This window comes from Chlorocebus sabaeus, chromosome 21 (genome assembly GCF_047675955.1).
Source record: "Chlorocebus sabaeus isolate Y175 chromosome 21, mChlSab1.0.hap1, whole genome shotgun sequence".
NCBI classification, from domain to species: domain Eukaryota; kingdom Metazoa; phylum Chordata; class Mammalia; order Primates; family Cercopithecidae; genus Chlorocebus; species Chlorocebus sabaeus.
Window position 1 is genome coordinate 94,042,511 of NC_132924.1, and position 23,090 is coordinate 94,065,600.

The 23,090-nt window shown below is 38.8% G+C and overlaps 1 protein-coding gene across 9 annotated transcripts in view; it reads left to right on the forward strand.

Annotated features, from left to right (window-relative positions):
• The first annotated feature begins 5,113 nt into the window (after positions 1-5,113).
• The window catches only part of CPED1 (cadherin like and PC-esterase domain containing 1), a 310,851-nt gene continuing 292,874 nt past the window's right edge, over positions 5,114-23,090 (forward strand). For 2 of the 9 annotated variants that reach the window (XM_007982713.3, XM_007982724.3), the window contains exon 1: positions 5,121-6,371. In XM_007982713.3, coding sequence (XP_007980904.3) covers positions 6,123-6,371 — 249 coding nt within the window. In that variant the 5' untranslated portion in view covers positions 5,121-6,122. Of the gene's footprint in view, positions 6,372-23,090 lie in introns of all 9 variants that reach the window. The other 7 variants (XM_038004435.2, XM_038004436.2, XM_038004437.2 and 4 more) reach the window with 7 other exon arrangements.

Sequence of the window (23,090 nt, forward strand, 5' to 3'; positions counted from 1 at the left end):
TTGTGAAAAATAAAGTGACCAGTTGAAAACTGTGGAGAACTGAAAGTGTGTATGTCCCATTTAAAACAGGCAGCACCGAGCGTTAGCCTAGGGGAACTCTGGGTGATTTGTATGCTCAGAAGCACAGGTCTGATGTACCATCTAACATCCAAAGCATTTAGTTTGGAGGATTTGGTCTATCCGGACTCTTTGTTCATCTAGAAACTTACAAAGAGATTGACAAACAAAAACTAAGAAAGGAATAGTAGCAAAATGAAGAATTTTCACTGCGGCATTTTACTTTCATGTGTAAATTGGACAAATGCTGTGCACGAGGGGAGTCCTGCACATTCTTCTTATCACCCTTTGACACAATTCCTGGACCTTTGCCATAGCCTGCTATCACCCTTCACAGCCTAGGGTGGTTTTAGGACCACTGAAAAGGAAGAGGGAAATCTTCATTTTTAAAAAATGCACAGAAAGCTTCATAAAAGATTCAGGTGTCTTAAATTGAAGTCCACAGTCTGTACAAAAGTTACACTGTATGTATACATAACCCTGTGGAATAATACATCATCAGATGTATTTGCATATACCTTAATTGAATACAGCATGTATCTCCTAAGGGACAGTGAAGGACTCTAAAGCAGGAATCTGACATTTCACATAGATTTTAAAATTAAATCTTACTTGTGTTTTGCACTAAAGAGAATAAGCACATGCATTTGAGTCATGCTGTTCTTTTCCCACCTGTAAAACAAAGGAGATTTTGCTTTCTGGGTTTACAATAGAAGGTAATGGTAACATAACAATATTCTCAGATAGTTGGAGACAATGGTCACCCTACCCTGAAAACTACCATATCTTCACTAATAAATCTGGGAAAGAAATTTTTTGGATTCCTACTGTCTGCAGATGAAGGCTAAATAAACTGTTAAACTTGGAAATGATAGCCCTCCTTGATCTGTAGCTAACACTCTTTTTTCGGCTATATCTCAGTGGTCTCCTGCTAAGACATAGGACCTTTATTTTCCCTCTTGCAGGAGTTGAAATCTTTGCGACTTGGTAGGGCCCAGTTGAGAAGTGGCTACTTTTTTCTTATCACTTCTCAAAAGATGTGAACTCCTTATTTTGATTCTCCATGGTTCTTGGAATATATCCATCTTAGTTGTGGCTGGGACTGCTATCTGTTTATCAGCCTTATTTCCTTTTCCTCCTGGGCATGTAGCTAGACCTCATTTCACAACTCCATTTCCATTAGGTGGGTCCATGTGAGTAGGCTCTGGACAATAGAATATGGCACAAGAGATATATGCCAATTTGAAGCTTGACCCATAAAAGACCTCCCACAAAATTCACCATGCCCTTTCTCATCCATTGTCTGCTGATGGGAGGCAGAGGATCCCAGTGAGTATCCAAGATTCTAGGTTATGGAAAGTCACCAGGTGGAAGGATCTTAGGTACCAAATGTCTTAGAGAAAACTGACAAACACTTAAAAATGATGTGAGTGAGAAATGAGCTCTTATTGTATCAAGCCAATGAAATTTTACGGTTATTTGTTGCAGCAGTTATCGTGCTGTGACCCATTCATCAGTGTGTTTCTTATATTTCAGTTGTTCATCGTATTTGCCATATAGTCTTCTGTTTTACCCAGCACCTAGGGTGATGTTTCTGCATAGTAGAGATTCAATGTGTCATTCAAGGTTTAAAAACATCATCTTAAGTTCATAGTTTATGGGATAAGTTCTAGAGTCAGCATTAGGTAAGAGGTGATAGGAGCTGAGAAAAGGGCTGTCAAACTTTCTAGGGAAGAAGTGCTGGAAGGTTAGAGACCAGGCATTGCTGATAAGACTTCCAGCACTTAATTCATGACTTCGCGGCTAGTAACTACAGCTGGATTTTACCTTATCATAGTCAGATAATATCTTGAAAGGGAAAGGCTGTTCCCTGCAGAAAAGCAACAGAGCCCAGAATCTGAAGACAGAGAGGAAATCCCTGTCAAAATGTATCCCTAAAAGCATACATTTTTGTAGCCTAGGGTGACCTTTGAGGTCATCAGTTGATCCCTGAAACCCCTGTTTTATGAGAAAGATGGGACTCAGAGGGGTAGAGAAATATAATGCTTTCCCAAAGTTCCAAATCCAACACTGGAATTTTATAAGAATACTTTTATTCCCTAGTTTAAAAAAATAAAATTTAAAAAATACCTTCTTCAAACAATTATTTGAGTGCATACTTTCCTCTTACCCCCACTCCATACCAAAGACCAAATGAAATGTGTGGGAAGGGAGCATATATTTTGTGTTGGAGAGGTTTGGGGAGAGAGATTGTTCTGTTTTGTCCAAGCTCGAAATGATAGGATCCTGAAAGGTCTGTTAATCTATTGTCCCAGATTAATCTGCTTAAATACAGGCCCTTGAATACTGAAATTATTTAGTGTAAAGTATACTTTATGAAACTATATGCACAAAAGCATTTAGTCTGAAACACTGTCAGAATCTACAGCCTCATGGTTCTAGTATTTACCCTCTCACCTCATCCCTAAACTAACTTGTTCTCTGTCTTTATTATTCCCTGTTTTTGTTTTGTTTTGTTGTTTTTGAGACAAGGTCTCACTCTGTTGTTCAGGCTGGAGTGCAGTGGCACAATCATGGCTCACTGTAGCTTTGACCTCCCCGGGCTCAGGTGATCCTCCCACCTCAGCGTCCTGAGTAGCTAGGACCACAGGCACACACCAACATGCTCGGCTAATTTTTGTAGTTTTTTGCAGAGATGGAGTTTCGCCATGTTGCCCAGCCTGGTCTCAAACTCCTGGGCTCAAGTGATTCTCCCGCCTTGGCCTCCCAAAGTGCTGGGATTATAGGTGTGCGACATCACGACTGGCCTCATTCACTCTGACTCCTTCAGGCTCTATCATTCTATTCGAATGTGTGTAACCTACGGCTCAGGTATAAATACCTCCCAGGTAGAGTCTCCACATGCTGCTTTCATGCCACCCTTGCCCTCATCCTCCCAAACGAGCATCTGCTGGTGGGTGCACTTCTGTCTCAAAGAGGGAAGGGAAGAGAACTAAGAGCTCATCTTTGCTTTTGGTGTTTAGATGTTCCACGGGGCTCATTATTTGATAATTATCTTTTTATGTGTCTGACACCACATCACCCATAAGCTCAGTGAGCACGGAGCACAGCCCCAGGATTCAAACCTTAGCAGACATGCATTCAGCATTCATTTATCCCGCAAACACTCACAGAATGCTTAGTTGTTTTCCATATATTATCTCATCTAGTTGTACCAACAACACTTTAAAGGAAACATTATATCCTTATTTCACGAATGAGGAAAGCTGAGACTTCGGTCAAACCACTTGTTTAAGAACAGCTGATAAAAGGCAGTGCCATGAATCGTATCCAGATTGGGTTTACTCTAAAATCAGATGCTTGTGGATCGCCTTAGTCTATTTGGTGATAATTCCTGCTATATCTCCTTTCCACCTCTTGTTTACACTTTCTCATGCTATATCTTTGCTCTCTCTTGCAAATATTTCCTTACTGCCTTCTTCCACTCCCTTGGACTTACTAGTTAAAATGGGGAATTGGGTTCTTCAATCTACTAGAATCATTTCTGGGATACTAATTTTCCACCTTCTTCCCTATTCCCATTATTTGAAGTCTAGCTATATCATCTTCTTAAAATTTTTAATACTGTTGTATTCATTTCTCCCAACCCAAAGGCAATTTTATTTTAGCATCTTATTCACTCTTTTTTCTGTACCTTGTTCTCAACAATTTAATAAAGCATAAGAATGACTCTTTAGATTCCCCAAACTCAGACTTCTTGCCTTAACAGAACTTAATAGAACTGTCTGCCTATTCCTTATCACTCAGTGACAGCACTGTTACACCCTGGATTCTAATTTAGAAATCTCATAATTCTTATTATCTCTCAAATCACATTGCATCCACCAAAACTATATGTCCTACAACACCATTGTTCAGCCATTTTCTCTTAAAACTCTTTTGGCTTCTAAAAGTGAAGAATCACTTTATTTTTCTCTATCCCATTTGTCACGAGATTAAGGACTCTGAACCTATAAGTAAAATAATATTAAAGCCACTGGAGGCGATACATGCAAGGGCTTTGGATGAATACAGCTTCCATGTGAACATTTCTTCTGTAATGTGTTAATTAATCTGTTCTATAAGATGTTAAAAGGTTTTCTCACAAGCAAGGATCTCTAGATGCCCATTTCTCTGAATCTGTGATAGCCGGACACCCCTAGGGGGCGCTCCGTCTCTCAAAATACAAGGGGCTGACAGCAGCGTGCCTCTGGGGTGGGGCTCACTCTGGGGGTGTGGCCTCACGGAGAACCTCAGCCCACTAGAGTTTGGATTAGAAACAAGTTTGAAAACCTCTTCAGGTCCAGAGCCTTTAAATAATGCCTGCTATGCGCTAAGACAGCCCTGGGTATCCAGAGTTCGCAAAGCAAGGACTGGGGAAGAGAGCGACATGCACCAGACTGATCTCCTTTCCCCTTGACAGCCTCAGCAAAAGTGGAAGGGGATTTGCAGAACTGCACTATTAGCAGCGTCCACCCGAAGGTCTGCACAGAATTAGATTGAGCTGATTCTGGACAAAGCCCACTGTGTACCTTTTTCTACTGGGCAAAAGTTACCCCCAACACCTGCTATAATCAACTCATTTTAGGAGCAAAATGTCAGGCCATAAAGCATCAGATCATTGAAAGACCCAACTAATTAGTCCAGGAAAGGAGTAATAAGAACATCCGTGTTCTGAGTTCGGTACTAAGGCACAGAGAGACGACTGAGCTATTCTGGTGCTTGCCGTCTGAGGTCCAGACAGTACTCGTGACCCTCTTATCCTCAGAAGAGTAACCACAATTCCCTGGAGTGAAGAATATCCCAATTCACTCATGGAGTTCACTTTAGTCTCATTCTCGACCTTTGTCACCAGTTGGCTAGGATATTTGTTTTTCCAATTCTGTGTTAGGAAAAAGAAGTTGCATAGAGGATCAGACATCAGATACGTTTCTAAATTCTGCAGCTCTGGGTGGGCAGCCTCATTTGGGGAAATGCTAGCTGCTGTTTCCAACGTGGGGAAGCCCACAGTTTCGGACCCAGAGCTGACAGCGCTGTTCCAGCAGCCCCCACGGCCAGAGGAACCCGGCCTTAGCTCCGCCCCGCCAGCCCGGCCCGGGTGGCTGCGATGCCGCGGTCCTCTGCTCCCGCCGGGCGTGCAGCGGGCGCGCGCGCGTGTGTTTGTGTGTCTCTGTGTGTGTGTGTGTGTGTGTCTGTGTGTGTGTGAGATGAATTGGAGTCATACGACTGGGTGTTTCCTTCCGAGTGGTTTTGATCAGCAATCCATTAGGAAATCATGGAAACTTTTTTTTCTGGCTAAAAGGATGAAAACTGAGTAAGTACATAGAACTTTGAACTTGAGACGGAATGAAACAAATTCAAGCAAAAACCCTGACAGTAACCATGTCCATTCAAACTGCGTATGCCCTTTTTATGTTAAAAGCCGTGAATACTTACAGGACAGTGGGAATTTAAAACTAAATGAAGGGAAGCATACAAAAGGCTGAAAACAAGACTGCTTTAAAACCGGAGGAAAATTGAGGAACTGCTAAGGCAACCTGGCCTGAGTTCAGCTGTGCGACAGACACTTTGGGTTTTAATCTTTTGCGTTCTTCAATGCCGTTTTCAGACTCCAGATTTACTTTGGTGTTGTTTTCTCTCTTCCTGCAAAGCTGAGGCAGAGTCGGACTCCTTTACTGTGAGTTTAAAGATGAGAAAATAAGGCATTACTGGAAGCAACAGTTTGGCAGCCTGGGATACACTCAGGTTATTCGTTACAACTATTATTATTTGATGTCTTTTTTTAAACTCAGGTCATCCACTTTTGACTGTCATCCATGGAAGAGCTCTTATTAAATGCCTCAGACTTTCGGGACCTATGATTCTTTGGCACAACCCTTTGGAAAATTCTTGAGCAGGGATGAAGCAAACTTGATTGGAGTTGTGGAAAAAGAAGACAGATTAGTATTTTTTATGCTGACAAAAAAAAATAGCTGCTATGACTTTTCCCGCAACGTGGACAGGGGCCAAGTGAAGCTGAACTGGTCATGGTCTGTCGCCCAGTGTTCCCTTGTCGTCGGCGATTTTGCCCCCGACCCTTCTTGGTGGGCTTGGTGGTGGCAATCTGTCTCTTCTACCAGACTCTGACCCTCCGAGGGACTCGGAAGCTCACAGCCGCTGCCCCCGGGGCTGTCCCACACACATCCACTGAAACTCAGGCAAGCAGATGCAAGAAAGGATTCTCTCAGGACAAACAGTGCTTCCTTCTCTCTGGTAATGCCCAGGAAACCAGAAAGGTAAGACTCTCATAAGCTTAATGGAGACAGTTTCTGCAAAGACAGCAATCTGCCTCTGTCCTTTCTATAAAACTAAAATTAACTTCCATGAGCTCTGAAAGGGATCCAGAGTGTAAACAGCCTAGAGAGTGACCTGATGACAGGGAAACACGTTACATAAGCTTCAACTTCTTATAGTTACTTCCAGAAAGTTCTGGCCTTACTTTGTCTCTTAGGATTTCACTTCATTTCAGTGGAATGAAGTAGACAGTTTGGAGGAGGCGTAAAATGACGTGGATTCTTTCTACAGTATCAGGATTCTAAGAGATCTGAGGATTTACAATTCAAAAACATAAATCAAAGATTCAAAAACTTTGATAAACTTTGAGTGTCTCTTTTCTCAAGGCCGTCAGTATGAGTGCCCAGTCCATTCCAGACTCAAAGAATCTCCAGAGTTTCATTTTGTAACTAGCTAGATCGATTCTTAATTGGTGACCACATTTCTAAAGCAATATATTAACTTCAAAAGTATTTAAAATAATAGTATAATATATTTCTTCAAAAGATTTGATACACTGTGTTTTATTGTTTATAAGATCAGGGAAATACAGATTATTCTATATTTATTCTATCCAGATAAACTTACAAATCTTACTCATCAAATGTTGAAAAAAACCACAAAAAGCACACAAAGTAACACAGGATTTCTATTTTAATATACCACTCTCCTCATGCCTATCAGTGAAATAATGACCTATAAAATAGTCAAGTGTAAAACAGAACATGAACAAAGAAAAAAAATCATGGTGGCAAAGCTACTAAATTTTATGTTACAACAAGTAGTATTGTAGCAACATAATTGAGGGCTCTGTAAGTAGCATCTTATATCTACAGTAGATTCTGGTCAATCTTATGATGCCAGTTACCATTTGAAGTAGAATTTCCACTTGAACACCTGCTCTGTTGCTACCATTATTACCAAAACCTCCACAATTGACCAGCACCACTTGTTTTAAAAACCCTTTTATTTATTTTGTTTCAGACTACTGTCCTGTGAGACAGGTACAGTAGATATGATTGTTATCATTTTATGAACAAGGAGCCTGACACTCAGTGCCATTTAGGTAGGCCACATGGTTAGCATTATGACAAGATGCATCCCCAGAGCAATAGCTATCAAGCTGCTTAGTTCCTACTGCAGGGCTGATGCTCTAAAGAAAAAGTAAATTCAAAGCCCTTGTAATAATTTTTGAAACCACAACTATAAAAACTTATTGAAATACAAAATAACGTTAAGTTAAAACAAATAAAATTTGAAACTTTTAAGTGACTTCATTTGTTAACTGTAATGCCAAGAAACATCTTGACCAAGAACTATCTTATGACAAAGAATAGTGGATAATATAAGTTGGAACACTTTAAAATGAAAACTGCAACTGAAATTCTACAGCTACTTTTAGGCACAGTAAAGTGATTGAAGAATGTGTATTTTTGTTGTTGTTGTTCCTTTATACTAGCATTAACTTTTTTTTTGTTTCCTGAATACATCACAGTCAAAATGGATGTAAACTGTGACTGTTAAAGTCATTTCTTGTTAGTTTCTAATATTGAGAAATGCAATTTCTTCAAAAATAGTCGAGATAGTCTTGCTCTTATTAAATGCCTAAAATTTTTGCTAAGAATTTTGGATGAAAAGATTTTATTCATGAACTTACAGCTTTCTTATTCCCCTCCTTCGCTCTGTGTGATTCCTGCTTTGTTTGTAATTTAGGCATATGTTAGCTGTTATTTGTGGGCTGTCATAGAAAATTCTATTTCAACTTTGAATCTCCTACTACTTATAAACCATCTGAAACTTACTGGCTGCTGGTGTAAAACATTCACTTGAGAATTTTCTTCACCAAAAATGCCAAACACATGTTGAATTTGGTTTACAAATGATTCACAGTCTTAAGTATTTTAGCTATAAGCAAGATTCTAAATTTACAATTAAGTTCAGGAGCCCAGTGGATATGAAAAGTAGATTTCCAAACATTAGCCATGTCACTCCATTTTTAACCTATGTCAGCCCCTGGTTTAAAGCCACTTTTTATTTGAGACAGAAAGGAAGCGAGAAAGAAAGTATCATACACATGTTAATTAAAACCAGACACAAATTAATTCTACTTATAGTATATATTTTGAAAAAAGAGTCAAATCATACTCTAATTTAAATTATTAGATATTCTTTCAGATGGCTAAAATGAAGAGAGAAAGCCTTTGGGATCAATATATTGATCATTTTCTAAAGTAACTATTTGTGAAGTTCATTTTAAAAAGCTGATTAGATGCTATATAGGTTTCCTGAAAACCTAGAATTAGCTTTGAGGCATTTTATAGAAGTAGCATTATTTCTATCTGTAAATTTTGGATTTTGTTATTACTTTTATTTAGTCAAATCTTAGTCAAATCTTTGCTTTAAGTGTTTTTAAAAGTTACTTAAAGCAGCTGATTTTGACCTAGGGTTCATTGATTCCAGAATGTATTTAGATGTATAAAATGTATACATCCATGGTATTTTATGCAAAATACTGTATATGTAGGTGTATGTGCAGATCTTTGGGGGGGAAATTATAGATTTCTGTCAGATACTCAGAACTAAAAACATCGTAAGAACCACCACAAATGCTTAACAACCAGTATGTTTACATGTTAAACTAACTGCCCCTCCAAGATGTGTAAATTGGATCTAGATTTAAAAACCTAAAATGGAAAAAATCATAATTAAAGACTTCGACTGAGCATATTAGAACAAATGTTTCAGTGAATGTTTTAGTGTTTGCAGGGATAAACATTCAGAAACCAAAGTAAATATACAGAAATAAAAACTTCTTGGATCAGAGTTTTTATTCATTGACTAAGTAATACATATTGCCCAGTCTTTTTTGTTGCAGTTATGTCTATGAGAAGACCTTTGGTACTTTATCAGCCTCCTAATGGAAGGTTCTGTACTACCAAATATTTGATCATGGGTGACTTTACCCTGCACACTTTTACACATGGGATCTGATTCAATGTGTAAAGCTGTTTTCAGTATGGATTGAAATCATGGTATAGTATATGCCAACTTTCCATAGTAAGGAAGTACTCTCCCTCTTTCTTGCCAAACTTTAATTCATTTTTCCATTTGAATAATCCAAAGGGCTTGGCTAAGCAGATGCATTTTTGTCACTTCTTCAGAGTTTTCTCCCAACATCAGTAGTCTGAATATTGCCTGACAATCTGCCAAGTCTTAAAATTATTTCAGTTTAATATAGAAACATAGATGTGTTGTCTTCATCAAAGTAGGTCACTCAATAGATTTATCTATTTTTATAGCATCTAACACTTTAACATTTCATAACACAGGAAGCACATTAAATTATAAACAGAAACAATGAAAGAAAATCTCCTTAGTATATTCTTCTTTAATGGAAACTTTGCTATTTGGGGAATACATTTATACTCACCATAGCCATGTGTTTCTGATTACCTCCTGTTGATGGCTCCAAAATGAGAACTACTATTTTGTTGACTGTTGCTTGACTATTCATTTTCCATATCTTCTTGACTCTCCCTTCTCTTTCAGTGACTGTTCTATATGACATTTGCTTTCTCAAGGATCCAAACATAGCTCAATGCAAATAAGTGGATGTTCTCATTGAAAATGATCTAATTAATCTTGTTTGCAATTCTAATAGTAAATAATATATTTAACTTTTGAAAATTTCTTAAAAATTCCTTACTTGGCCCAGGTTTTCTAGAAATAGAACTGCAGGCAAATACTTGCATGCTAACACTTTATTAGAGAATGCAATCTCAGGGACACAAGAGTGAGGAAAGAACAGAGAAGGGAGAGCAAACACAAGGGAGTACATTATTGCAAATCATTTCCAGAGAGTCTTTCTTCAACTACCACGTCACAGTGCAGGTGCTGGACAAAAGGAGCAGAAAGGGCAAGCAGTTTATCTCCTGATATCTTCTCCTGCCTTTTATTGATTGGAGTCCCTCTCATCGTACTTACAGGTTGAGTTATTTGGCTTCTCAGGGCAGCCACTAGAGAAGCTAGCCCCTGGATGGGTGTCCTCCTGCAGGTGCAAAGGTGAGGTGGACCCTCCTTTTCAATCAGTACTGTGAGTAGGAGCTTCCAGGTCTGTGAAAACACTGTCCTTAGTTTGATGACCACAACAATGGCGAGTAATGCCAGCTAGATGAGGCAATGTGATCTACTCACTACTGAGACAGTAGTTTGATAATTTTGCTTTCTAGAAATCCACCAAAAATCCAGCAAAACTGCTCGCAGTCTTGGGAAGCGGCCTTTCTTATTTTATATAAAAATTTTGTAGTTATCTCACTGAGAATCCTTCTCTTCAACTAAAAAATAACCCCCACAGAACCTTGCTTCATCTCTACCCTTTCTCCTCCTGATACCTTTCATTTATTCATTCTTTTCATTCACTTAGCAAATATTTATTGAACAATTTGTGTGTATTAGCCTCTTTATGAGATGCCAGTGACACAGGAATACAAGCTTCTGTGAGACAGACAAGTAAATTAACACGGTGGTAGGAAACTGCTAATTACAAGATGACTTTTTGAATGTTGGGAAGGAACTAGAGAGGGTAGAGAAAGAAAAAAGTATTACATGCAGAATAGCCCACATATGCAAATAAGAAATGAAATAGCCGGATAGCCTGATACATTTGGGGAATTCAAAGTATTTGTTATGCTGTGTGTGTGTGTGTGTTTGTGTGTGTGTGTGCGTGTGTGTTGTTGTTGTTGTTACTGATGGAAGCAGGAAGGCAAATACACAAAGTAGAAAATTCAGCAGGGTCTGGATGTTGGAAACGTGCACATGATAAGGAGTCTGGATTCTATACCAAAGGCAACAGAGAATCCCTGAAGAATGTTAAGCAAAGAATGGCATAAATAGATAAGTGTATTGGAGAGAACAGCACGAGCACACATTGCAGAATGGACTGGAGTAGAATTGAAGGCAGGAAGACCAGTTGGTAAGCTGTTTCAAAATGCCTCTTCTTTGCCAAATCTTACTTTCCACGTGTGTTCTTGAACACCCCCTTTTCAACCTTTTCCAAAATTGGCTCCACAGTTACCCTCTATTACTTATAATATTGCCAATTCCAAATCTTACTCCTGCCAGCAAACATGTGTAGAACTAATAAACCAATAAGCTTTCTTCGTACGTGGCAATCAACCTAATACAATATGCTCCCTGTCTCTCTACTTCCCTTCAGAGAAACTGTAACTGGTTCTCTTTGCATGTACTTCCTGGTCACCCCTCCCCATTCCTTATCCTTTGCATTTGGTCATTTCTATTGAAAGCTCTCTTGGTGAACCCCTTACTACCAAATCTAATGATCTATTTTCAATATACGTCCTTCTTCGCTGAGGCATCTTCTGCTATTTGGAAGTGACTCTTTCTTGAAATTTCCTTTTTGAATTCCACAACACAACAAAGTTATTCTGAAAAACTTGTGGTCTCCTTTCAAGTTCATTTCCTCTCTCCGATGACACAGGTAGACATTTCCAACCTTAGTCTCTTGGAAATTTGCCTTGTTTTATACTTTTCCTTGATGAATGTATCAATTTTGCCTATTGTTAATTTTCGCTCTTGGGCAGATGACATATCACCTACCTCTTCAAATTCCTGTTACCTTTTTCTAGAATATTATAAAATACTACACAAATTTAAATAATTTATTTCACAAACTTCATGCCCAAATCAATGATTCCTCTTAACCTCCCTATTTCCATGAATAGGACCTGACACCCAACCACCGTTTTCCTAGATGCATAGGTTTTACACCTTTGCTATTTCTTGCTCCTTCCCCATACCTTGCTCCTCACCAAATTCATCTGGCCTGGCTCCTTACCAAATCTGAGACCTGCCACTGAGCCACATGGCCAGCTCCAAATTAGAAAGGCCACAACATTCTTCAGGTTTTTCTCCTCCTCCTCCTCCTCTTCCTCCTCCTCCTCCTCCTCCTCCTCCTCCTCCTCCTCCTCCTCCTTCTTCTTCTGTAAGTCTGGGAGTGGTGGCTCACATCTGTAATCCTAGCACTTTGGGAGGCTGAGCCGTGAGGATCACGTAAGTCCAGGAGTTCAAGACCAGCCTAGGCAAAATAGGAAGAGCTTATCTCCACAAAATTTTTTAAAAAAATTAGCTGAGATTGATGGCATGTGCCTGGAGCCCCAGCTGCTCGAGAAGCTGAGGTGGGAGGATTGCTTGAGGCTGGGATGTCGAGGCTGCAGTGACCTGTGATCGTGCCACTGCACTCCAGCCTAGGTGACAGAGCAAGCTCCTGTCAAAAAAAAAAAAAAAATTATCCTTAAAATTTTTTAATAGAGGTAAAAAACCCATATATTATAAAATTTACCCTCTTAACCATTTGTAAGTATATAGTTAAGTAGTATTAATCATATTTACATTGTTGTGTAAAGTCCAAAACATTCTTGCCTTGTTCACAGCCCTTATTCAGAAACATTAGTCTCAACCAGCTTGATGTTGCTTCCTTCTCCCCTTGGCATCTGGCCCAGATCTAGGTTTCCTCCTCATGGTTTATATATTGCCTGTAGACATGGTGCTCCTTTTTTAGCTCTAACTTGTAATTTCTCTCTGGGACCATGCTGTGCATTTAGCCCTTTATTATACTATTATAATTTTAGTAAATATCACATTAGCACAGTCTTTATGTCTATGTAAAGTGGAATTTTCTCTGGTCCTCCAAATTAGTTCAAATAAGAGTTCATCAGATTCCAAAATCTTAGCGTCTACCTTCACAATCTCAATGCTGTGTCCTCGTTGTCACTAACCTAGACTCGTTCAGTGATTTAACCAGTTACCCCTCCATCTGCCTGCACATTCTATGCAGTCTGTGCACAGGTCCCATTAATACCTCTGCTGAAAGCCTTCAGGAGTTGTAACGTTGGGCGCACTCAATTGAGTAGAAACCACCCTGACCCAGGCATGTTCCAACATACTTTTCTAGCCTTATCTCCACCCTGTCTCTACATGTAATCCATAATCCAGCCAACAGCCTATTCTCTAAACTCCCACATCTCTCCTTCTATCAGGAGTCTCCTCCAGGGAGCCTACCCTAGTCAATGCCTCTAGAAATCTTCATGATCATTCTTAAAACTTTCAAGAACCTATGAAGTTTCACCTCCTTCATCATAGCGGCCCTTATCTCCATAAATGAATGTGTGCTTAAACATCCCTAATAAAACTTATGTTTCATTGTAAGTATTTATAAATGAAGGAACATTAGAATGTTAGAACTGCAAATAAGTTAGAGATGATTAAGTTCAACATCTTTTTTAAGTGAAGAGAACGAAGGCCACAGAAAGAAAGTGGCTCTCTCAAAGTAACATAACAAGTTGATAGTGAGGACAGGAGTGGACTGAGACCTATGTCCTTTCTATTTTATTATAGCCCCATATGCTACCTCCATTCATTGGCATTATGGTCGAATTGTGTACCCCATCCCTGAAAAGATATGTTGAAGCCCTGAATTCCAGTACCCCAGAATGTGACCTTACTTGGAAATAGGGTTATCGCAGATACAATTAGTTAAGGTGAGGCCACACTGGAGTAAAGTGGCCCCTAATCCAATATGACGGGTGATAAAAAAAGATGGTAGACAGGGTGTGGTGGCTCACACCTGCAATCCCAGCTTTGGAAGGCTGAGATTTGGAAGGGTGGATCACTTGAGGCCAACATGGTGAAACCCCGTCTCTACTAAAAATACAAAAAATTAGCTGGATATGATGGCGGGCACCTGTAATTCCAGCTACTTGGTAGGCTGAGACAGGAGAATCACTTGAACCCAGGAGGCAGAGGTTGCAGTGAGCTGAGATCGTGCCACTGCATACCAGCCTGGGTAACAAGAGTGAAATTAGATCTCGAAAATAATAATAATAATAATAAAATAAAAAATAAAAAGAAGAGGACAACATAGGAAGACAGAGACACACAGGAAGAATGTCATGTAATGTTGAAGGCAGATATTGGAGTCATGCAGCTGCACACTGAAGGACACCAAAGATTGTGGCAAACCTCCAGAAACTCGAGAGTTGAGGAAGGATTCCACCACAAGTTTCAGAGGAACTGCTGACACTGTTATTTCAGGCTTCTAGCCTCCAGAATTATGAGATTTAGTAAGTAAGCTTTTCTTGTTTTAAACCATCCAGCTTTGTTACAGCAGCTCTAGGAAACTAATAAATTTGGGAAGGTAGAATAGTTAAGTACATGAACACTGCGTTCAAATTAATACCATTTGTTAACTTGTTCCCTTGGGCGCATTTCTTGACCTCTCTAGGATTTAGTTTCCTTACCTGAACATGGATGTATTATCACCAACTCCCCAAGGCTAACATGAGCCTTAAATGAGATAAATCACATGAAGCACTTAAAGTGTCTGGCAGATAGAAAGCACTCAATAAATATTAACTATGAAAATAATTATTATTTAATTTCCTTGAAGACTCACTCATCTCTGTGGACCCTATAGACCCTAACATTTGGCCTTCACAAAGTCAGTGAGCAACAAGTAATTGCTGCAATGAACATAAGTCTTTAGATAAGAAATAATCTGAGATGAAAGCTTTGTTGAGTTTCTCTCTCTATCCCCCAGCCTCTAAGCTGTTGCCTTTTCAAAGTAAAATGAATCTTTTGAATCAAGACTAAACTTAGGGAGGCTGATGTATCAGTTAACATCAGACTTGCTTATCTATAGGCAAGTCCTTAGTTTTGTGGATTTTTTTTTTTTTTTTTTTTTAATCTGAGCTGCTGAGATGAACAGCATGTTATAGCTGGGGATGAGGAGGAGTGAGCTGAGTGCAGATAGGAGGAAAGAGATTAAGATTTTGGACCCTGAGTAACATATCTATTCATTTGTTTATCGTGTCTTTCTGCATGGAATATAAGCTCCTTCAGATCAAATACTTTATTTATTGGTTTACTGCTACATCCCCAGTGTCAGACTAGTCTCTGATACATAGTGAGGATTGAATAAATATTCAATCGATAAATGAATAAATAAATGAATGATGAATTTTAACTTGCCAACTCTAGAGCAGGGCAACATATGAGAGGAACTCCTTCTCCTTCTTTTCTGTCTCTTGCTGGACTGAAAAGTCCTCCGCTTCTCCTTCTTCCTATACAAATATCCCTTCATCTCTTTACTGTACTCTCTCTTAGACTTCTGGCCAATGGTAATCATCATGCCATTTCTACCTTAAAGTTGATTAATTATCTTTGATTAACTGTCATTGATTTATCTTATCATCAGCTCCTTTGTCTCATTGAAATCCTTAGCCTATAGACATTCTCAGGTATCTACCATAATAATAATAAAAATAACATCCTTTCCTAATCATTGTGCCTTTCTAATTACATCTCTTCTTTCTTACCCTCATTGTCACCATCATCTAACCTCTATTTCTGTTAAGGAATTTCCATTTTTAGCAGATTGAGCCTACCTAAAATTGAGCCATTCCTTTTCTACATTTTTATATTGTAACTAGATTGGAAAGATGTAGATTTTAAAATCTTGCTGATGGAATTTAAGCACAGGAGTTTATGTATAGGAGGCTCTCAAGAGATGTTGTCAACGTACTAACAGGTATGCAACTTTCAGAGAATTAGTTAGGCTGCCTGATGAGCATTTAATGCTTGTGAGTTTATCTGAGACAGTTGATTAGAGCAATGTTAAATTTTTGTAATGAAATATGCATATGGGTAAAAAATTGCTCATACTGAGAGAATTTAAACAAATTCAAATTTGTTTACATTAGATACATTTTAATGAAGTCTTGATGAAGCTCAAATTTAAACAAGTTATTTTTAATGTCACATGTATCAAAGAATTAATCATTTTGTAAGTGTCATTCTCTCTTGTTTTTCAGATAGTGGCAGGAGCTTCTGCTTCTTTTCCCTCTATGCAATTATGTTTCTTGTTTTAATGGAATTGAAATTCATATAAGATAAACTCTCTGAAATGGAAACCACTAGGTACACTGACACTATAAAAAGTGCTTCCTGTTATCAACTCTGAGTCTGTGGCCTTTTGGGGCGAAAGGAATGTTTTGGTTTCGTTTTTCTCCTTGGCTTCCTTTAGATATTTTTTCCAAGGGATCTGTTCTCACTAAAAGAATGAACTCATGTTCTAACATAGGATTTATGTTCTGTGGCAGAAACTACACCAAATTTGGAAATTTGCAAGGTAAACAGAACTTTGTCAACTTTTGCACTTTTTGGAGACTTGTTCAAAATGTAAAATTAAGCATTTTGACTTATCATGTATAGAGTTCGGAAAGAAATATGACAATAAAAGACTGAGTCGGCCATGTATAACGATCTTAAAAAAGTTTATTCAGCTTTCAATTAAATTCACTAATAGAGGCCAGGCATATTTATGATCCAAAATAATAGATGGATCAAAATAATTATTAAAAAGAGCACATGGATGTGGCAGCGCAGAATGGGCCTTATCATGTTCCTTGACATATAACTACCTTTGATGTCCCTAATCTTTATCTGGGGGTTCTCAATAGGAACCCCTACCGGTTCATTTATGGTGCAGCCCTCTCAGAGTAACTTGGTAAAAGGGAAGCTCTGCAACTCTGCATATTACTGTTGAGAATAGATCTTACAATCTCCAGCACAGCTTTCAATCTCAAGCCTGTTAAGTACCTTGAATAAGAAGCCTCGCAGATCTTGGATATGTTGTGAAATACATTGGTCCAAATTCCAGCTTTATCTTAGCTATGGGACAATTGGCAAATTTTATCCACACTTTAAAATCCTCAGTTCTCTTATTGGAAAACGGAACTAACCCCTATTTGTGATAACTGAATAAAATCATATGTTTGAAAGCATCGAGCATGGTGGTTGGCCAGAGTCAGTGTTCAATAAGTATTATGTGTGTCCTTTCTTCCCCTGAGAAGCTGGGTTTAAGCTCTGATCTCAAAAACAAGCACTTGGTATAGGTTACATTATATTTGCTTCAATAATGCATATATAGTAGGCATTTTTGATTATCACCCTGTGTTTTCTTCAGTACATTTATTTTGCTCAGGTAAATGTTTAAAGCTGCTTGTCCATTTTCCCCTTTGGCACCTATAAATACAGTCAAATGCAAGCATATTCCACGGGCTTTCCAGGGATATGCATAATGCTTCTTTATCTGCTCAAGAAAGTCACTTTGACTACCAGGAGTCAGAATGCAACATATCTTCCCTCGTTTATTAAACATAAATTATTCACAAATTTTGATATTTTAGTTCTTTTCATAGCCAATTTCTTGTAACATACGTCACAGCAGATCTTGACAAATTCAAGCTGGTAATTGCTGACCTAAGCGTATTTTGAGTATGCTTGAGAGAGGGATTTCAGGTATCCAATCTAGGAAGAGAGAGTCAGCTGGAGGAAGAAGCCTGATAGTAATGTATGACAATGGGAAGAAAATGGAATTTGCTTAAAAAATAATATTACTCCAGGGTCATGATATTTCTTATTTCTTTTGGCATAGGACAAAGAAGGTGGTGTTAGGGTGGTGGTGCAGACTTCTAGAAACCACCAGAACAACCTGTTAAAAGTTCATGTGTCTGAAACAGATCCTGCTGTGACCCATTCACCCTTTCCAGGAGAAAGGGAAATTACCCGGGACTGAAATGGGGAATCCCAGTTTCCATTATGAAGAGTTGAATGACCGTGGACAAGTGACTTCCTTGGGTTTTGTTTTCCTAGTCTGTGGTCCAGGATCAAAATGCCTGTCACAGAGGTGCTATGGGACCTAATTAGACACTTTAGCTGAGAGTACTTTGAAAAGCATTGAGATTATAAAAGACTGGGGAATACATATTTTCATATCCAAAAGAATGATATCATTATACTATTCTCATTGCCTTTGGTGCCTCTTGGGAAAAGAAGAGAGATTATATATTTATCTCTCACAAATGTGATTACTGGAAACACTCTTCATTAAAAACTTATAGTATAGTGTGCTATACAAATGCCAAGTTATAAAGTTATGTTTCAAAATGCCACTAGGAGTCCAAAATCGTGCTGCTACAATTGAGTTTCCTCTTGATGTTTCACTATTTCTTTAACAAGCAATAGGAAGTATAATAGCATTCCAATAGCTACGGCCCGAAGCCTACTTCTTCCCTGGTGGAAAATCTAGTATTAATTTAGCCAAAGTGCACAAATGCTTCAGGAAAAATGGAGCAGGATATTAACTTTTCTATAGCAGTGAAGGAACTACCCGACCCTAGCAAAGCATCAGTCAGAAAGTTGACTTTCATACTGAGCAGTAAACCTTCCCTTCTGGACACGCCCAGAGGGCAGAAGTGATTTTGAATGTTTCCCTTTACTCCCCTCTCTGTTATTATCTTTAAGAACTATCCTTTTTTCTAAATAAACAGTGAAAACATTAATAACATATCTGAAACTCCCAATTGTACAAGCTAAACCTACTTATCTAAGTATTTTAGAACTATATAAGCTATTTTAAAAGCAGATAGGTTCGAGGCAGAGTTAGTTTTCTTGTGGGGGAGTATATGAGGATAGGGAAGAAAGGAGGTGAGTGTACTATGTTTCTTAAAAAAAAAAAAAAAAAACACTGATTAAAGCATGACCATGTTTGCTTTTAACAAACTTATTTTGCTGGAGAGCAGATAAACTCTCCAGCATATGTTATGGAAACATATTCTGTGAGACGTATAAACTTCAAAAGCTAGAATTATCTCCTATTTTTCTTGTAAAATAATATCTTAAAAGGAAGCCCCTTTTTCTGGGATATAAATAGGAGTATGTCTCGTTATCCAATAATATGTACGTAATCCTAAGCACATTTCCAAAGTAACCAAACATTTATAGTAATGTAACCATACCCTGTGAAATCTAGCATTAAACAAAACTTTCCAATAAATTACTGTCAGCTGGATCAGGGCAGAGACCAAGTTTACACAATTTCTGGCACATAATATGTTGAATGAATGCATGAATGAGATCTAGTGTAAGTTCATGTTGTGTATTCAGTATAGAACTCTCTGTGGTGGTCAGCAGTCCTTGAATTCTTCTTTTGTACTTTCCTTTCAGCTCTTAAACTCTGATTATTCCCAAACAACGTCCCCACCCAGGTCTTCCTTCATTCAAAAGATGTCTTCACCTCCTGCTTTCCTGAGAAGACCAAAGCAATTTGTTTGACCATCTAAGACATGGTTCCCACTTTAGACGTGACTGATACCTACTGCTAGACCATTTAAGAATAAACTGGAACTTTAGGAAAGGAAATTCCTTTTCCAGCCAGACACAGAAGAAAGCTAAAAGCTATTGTGCAACACAATTGGTCCCATAAAGAAAGGATTAGAGAGTTTAGGGACTTGAAAACTTGATATCAGTATTAGATGATGTATTATTCCTTCCTTTAGGAAACAGTGCTTATATTTGGGAATTTTAGATATTGGCATTTCCTGACAATTTTTGATTGTGGGAGCAAGAAGTTGGCCATCTGATGTTTAAACACTCTAGAATGAATATGTAATTTGGAGATCTCCAGGGCTGATTCTGAAAGAATATGTGAGGTTGTGTTATGATATGTTAGTGTGATTGTGCAGCCTCTGGCAACATGAGCAGGAACAGGTAGACAGGGTAGAGTCGGGGGACCTCCCAAGGGAAAGCATAGGAGGGAGGGTTCTTGGAGCTCAGTCAGTTTGGAGAAAGGGTTACCCAGGGTTGTCTCAAAGGAGAGCCAAGGTTGCATGTCAGTAATGGCCAGTAAACTGAAAGGACCAGATAAGAAGGCCACGGAGAGTGAATAGGCATGAGGGTAATAAGAGTAAGCAAGAAAAAGAATGAATGCCCAGCTATAAATGTGTGCTGAAGGAAACTTGGTCTACTTCTTTTATGTGGAGTGTGGTGCCTCTTCCCCACATTCTTCTTAACACCGTGGTCACTCCATAAATACGATAAGGCAACATTTCTCTGGGTTTGCCAAGTGCGTGCCTCTATCTTGCAGCCCTTCATTCAACAAGAAGTGGAACAGATCTTTACTGTCCTGGAGATGTAGAGCCACCTGCATGAAGGATATTGCCTATCCATCCTTAACCATCTGTTTAGCTCAAGGGAGCCCTGGATTTCTGGGGAAAATCCAGATGAACTGGTTGCTACATGCATCTGAATGCCGAGGGGAGAAGGCAGGAGCCAGAGATGCTGTGCATGGGGTTGACAATGTTAAACATTTCAAATGGGCTTAGAACCTATCCTCCTCCTCCAGGGGGTATAAATGTGGTGACTGGACAAGCAGTGGATGGAGAATCTCTTAATCCCCAAATCAGTGCCTGAATTCTACCCTTACATCCGGCAGGTGTTCCATTAGGCTGGACTCTGCCCAGAGGAGGACATGTTTGCTCCGTGCCAGAAAGAGATTCTAGGCCGGCTGCCACAAGTTCGTTCATGATGACCCACTGCAGAACTCTGGGCTGTGTGCATGTGCAGAAGTGAAATGCAAAGGGGACAGCAGAGCTAGGAGGACAACTGAGGTTACAAGCTGGGCAGGATGGAGGTGGGAGGATGAGGAACACTTTGTGGTTGGGAAAGTAGATAGAGAAGAATGAAAATTGAATGGAGAATGAAAGCAAGGAGTTCAGGAATTCGTAGGGGAGCACTTGGGAGACCTTAAGACTAGACACTGGTGACTATATTTTCTGAGCCATAAATAGAGAATGTAATGTTTCATAAAGGACTAATATCCTAATGTGTGAATTTATTTATAGAACATTATAACAAAGTAAAAATTAAGTCATATTTAGTTGTACAATTAACAAATGGCCTTTTTTCTGGTCCAGTCCCCAAATCTAAGAAGTATGTTCATTGTATGTATGGCATCATGCCCCTATGCATTTTTATAATGATATGTTTGCTCTAACACTGAGTTTTTATCAGAGAATAATCATAAAGATGGAGGCTCATTTAGTATTTTAAAATTATTTAATGTCTCATATATAAACACTACCTTTTCATATCCTACATGTAATTTGACAGAACCCTTATGAAACAATATGATTAAAACTTTAAAGGCTTGTGTTCTCATTGTTCAACTCCCACTTATGAGTGAGAACATGTGGTGTTTGGTTTTCTGTTTCTGTGTTAATTTGCTGAGAATGATGGTTTCCAGCTTCGTCCATGTCCCTGCAAAGGATATGAACTCATCCTTTTTTATGGCTGCATAGTATTCCATGGACTATATGTGCCACATTTTCTTTATCCAGTCTGTCATTGATGGGTGTTTGGGTTGGTTCTAATTCTTTGCTATTGTGAACAGTGCTGCAATAAACACATGTGTGCATGTGTCTTTTTAGTAGAATGATTTATAATTCTTTGGGTATATACCCAGTAATGGGATTGTTGGGTCAAATGGTATTTCTGGGAACATCACACACTGGGGCCTATTGGCAGGTTGGGGGCTGGGGAGGGATAGCATTAGGAGAAATACTTAATGTAGATGACCAGCTGATGGGTGCAGCAAACTACGATGGCACATGTATACCTATGTAACAAACCTGCACGTTCTGCACATGTATCCCAGATCTTAAAGTATAATAAAAAAAATTTAGAAACAAACAGAAAAGCTGTTATTCACCATTAAAAAAAACTTAAAGGCTTTTACTTAAACTATGTTAATTTTTCAACATGTTATTTCGTCTGACAATTCTTTAAGATCTATTTCTCTAATAACATCTTACGTTTGTGTGGGACTACATATTTTTGAATGCTTTTGTCTAAATGGAGTCACTCTGGATTCTTACAGTAGCACAAAAAGATGGAAGGTGTCAGTACTCATTTGCAGACAAGGAAAATGAAGTTCATCAAGTGGAACTTCATTAGTGTCAGCTGATCATGAATGGGGTGGAGGGGGTGGGAAATAGAGACTTGAGATTCAGGAGGCTTTGTGTGGTGGCTGGAAAAGCCTCAAACTCAGATTCAGAGTCTCTGGCATCTATGAAAGTGTCTGGTTGACCGCATGATGCTTAGGTACTGATATTGTTGTTGTAATTGCCCCAGTGCTCTTTCCTTTCTGCTATATTGCCTCTGTATGGACTTACTATTTTAAGGCTGAATTGCTGAATTAACTTGTTGTTTTGGCATCAGGGGACAGAGACTTGCTATTATATTAACATTTTTCAAAAGAACAAGGTCTTTCCTTGTCCTCCGCTTGTTATTTCATAATTGTGGGTTGTCAATTCTCTTTTTTCTTCATTACGGACATCCTTTAACTACTGTTGACACTGTGGTAAGACTCAGAGGGCAATAAGGAACCTCATATAGTCAGCTTAACACCAGCAAAAGCAATCAGGGCTTGGAGATAGAAAGAAAATAACTTCTTCCTCCTGTTAAGCGCTACATGAGTGTCTGAGAAAGAGAGGACAGGAAGAGGGGAAGAATCTAAGGAACAGGAAAGCAGAGGGGAAGAGAAGAGATTAAAGAGGGACACACTCAGGAGTGATTTTCGTTGGCTCCAAAATAGGGAATCACATCAAATTGTGTCAAAAAAAAAAAAAAAAAAAAAAGCAAGCTACATTCTCTTTGTCTTTTCATTTCAAGTTCTATCTTATTTTCAAGTTCTGTCTTATTCTTACAGACATAATGAAGGAAACTGTCAAGACCACCATCTCTCAGTTATCCCTGTGTTTTTGTAA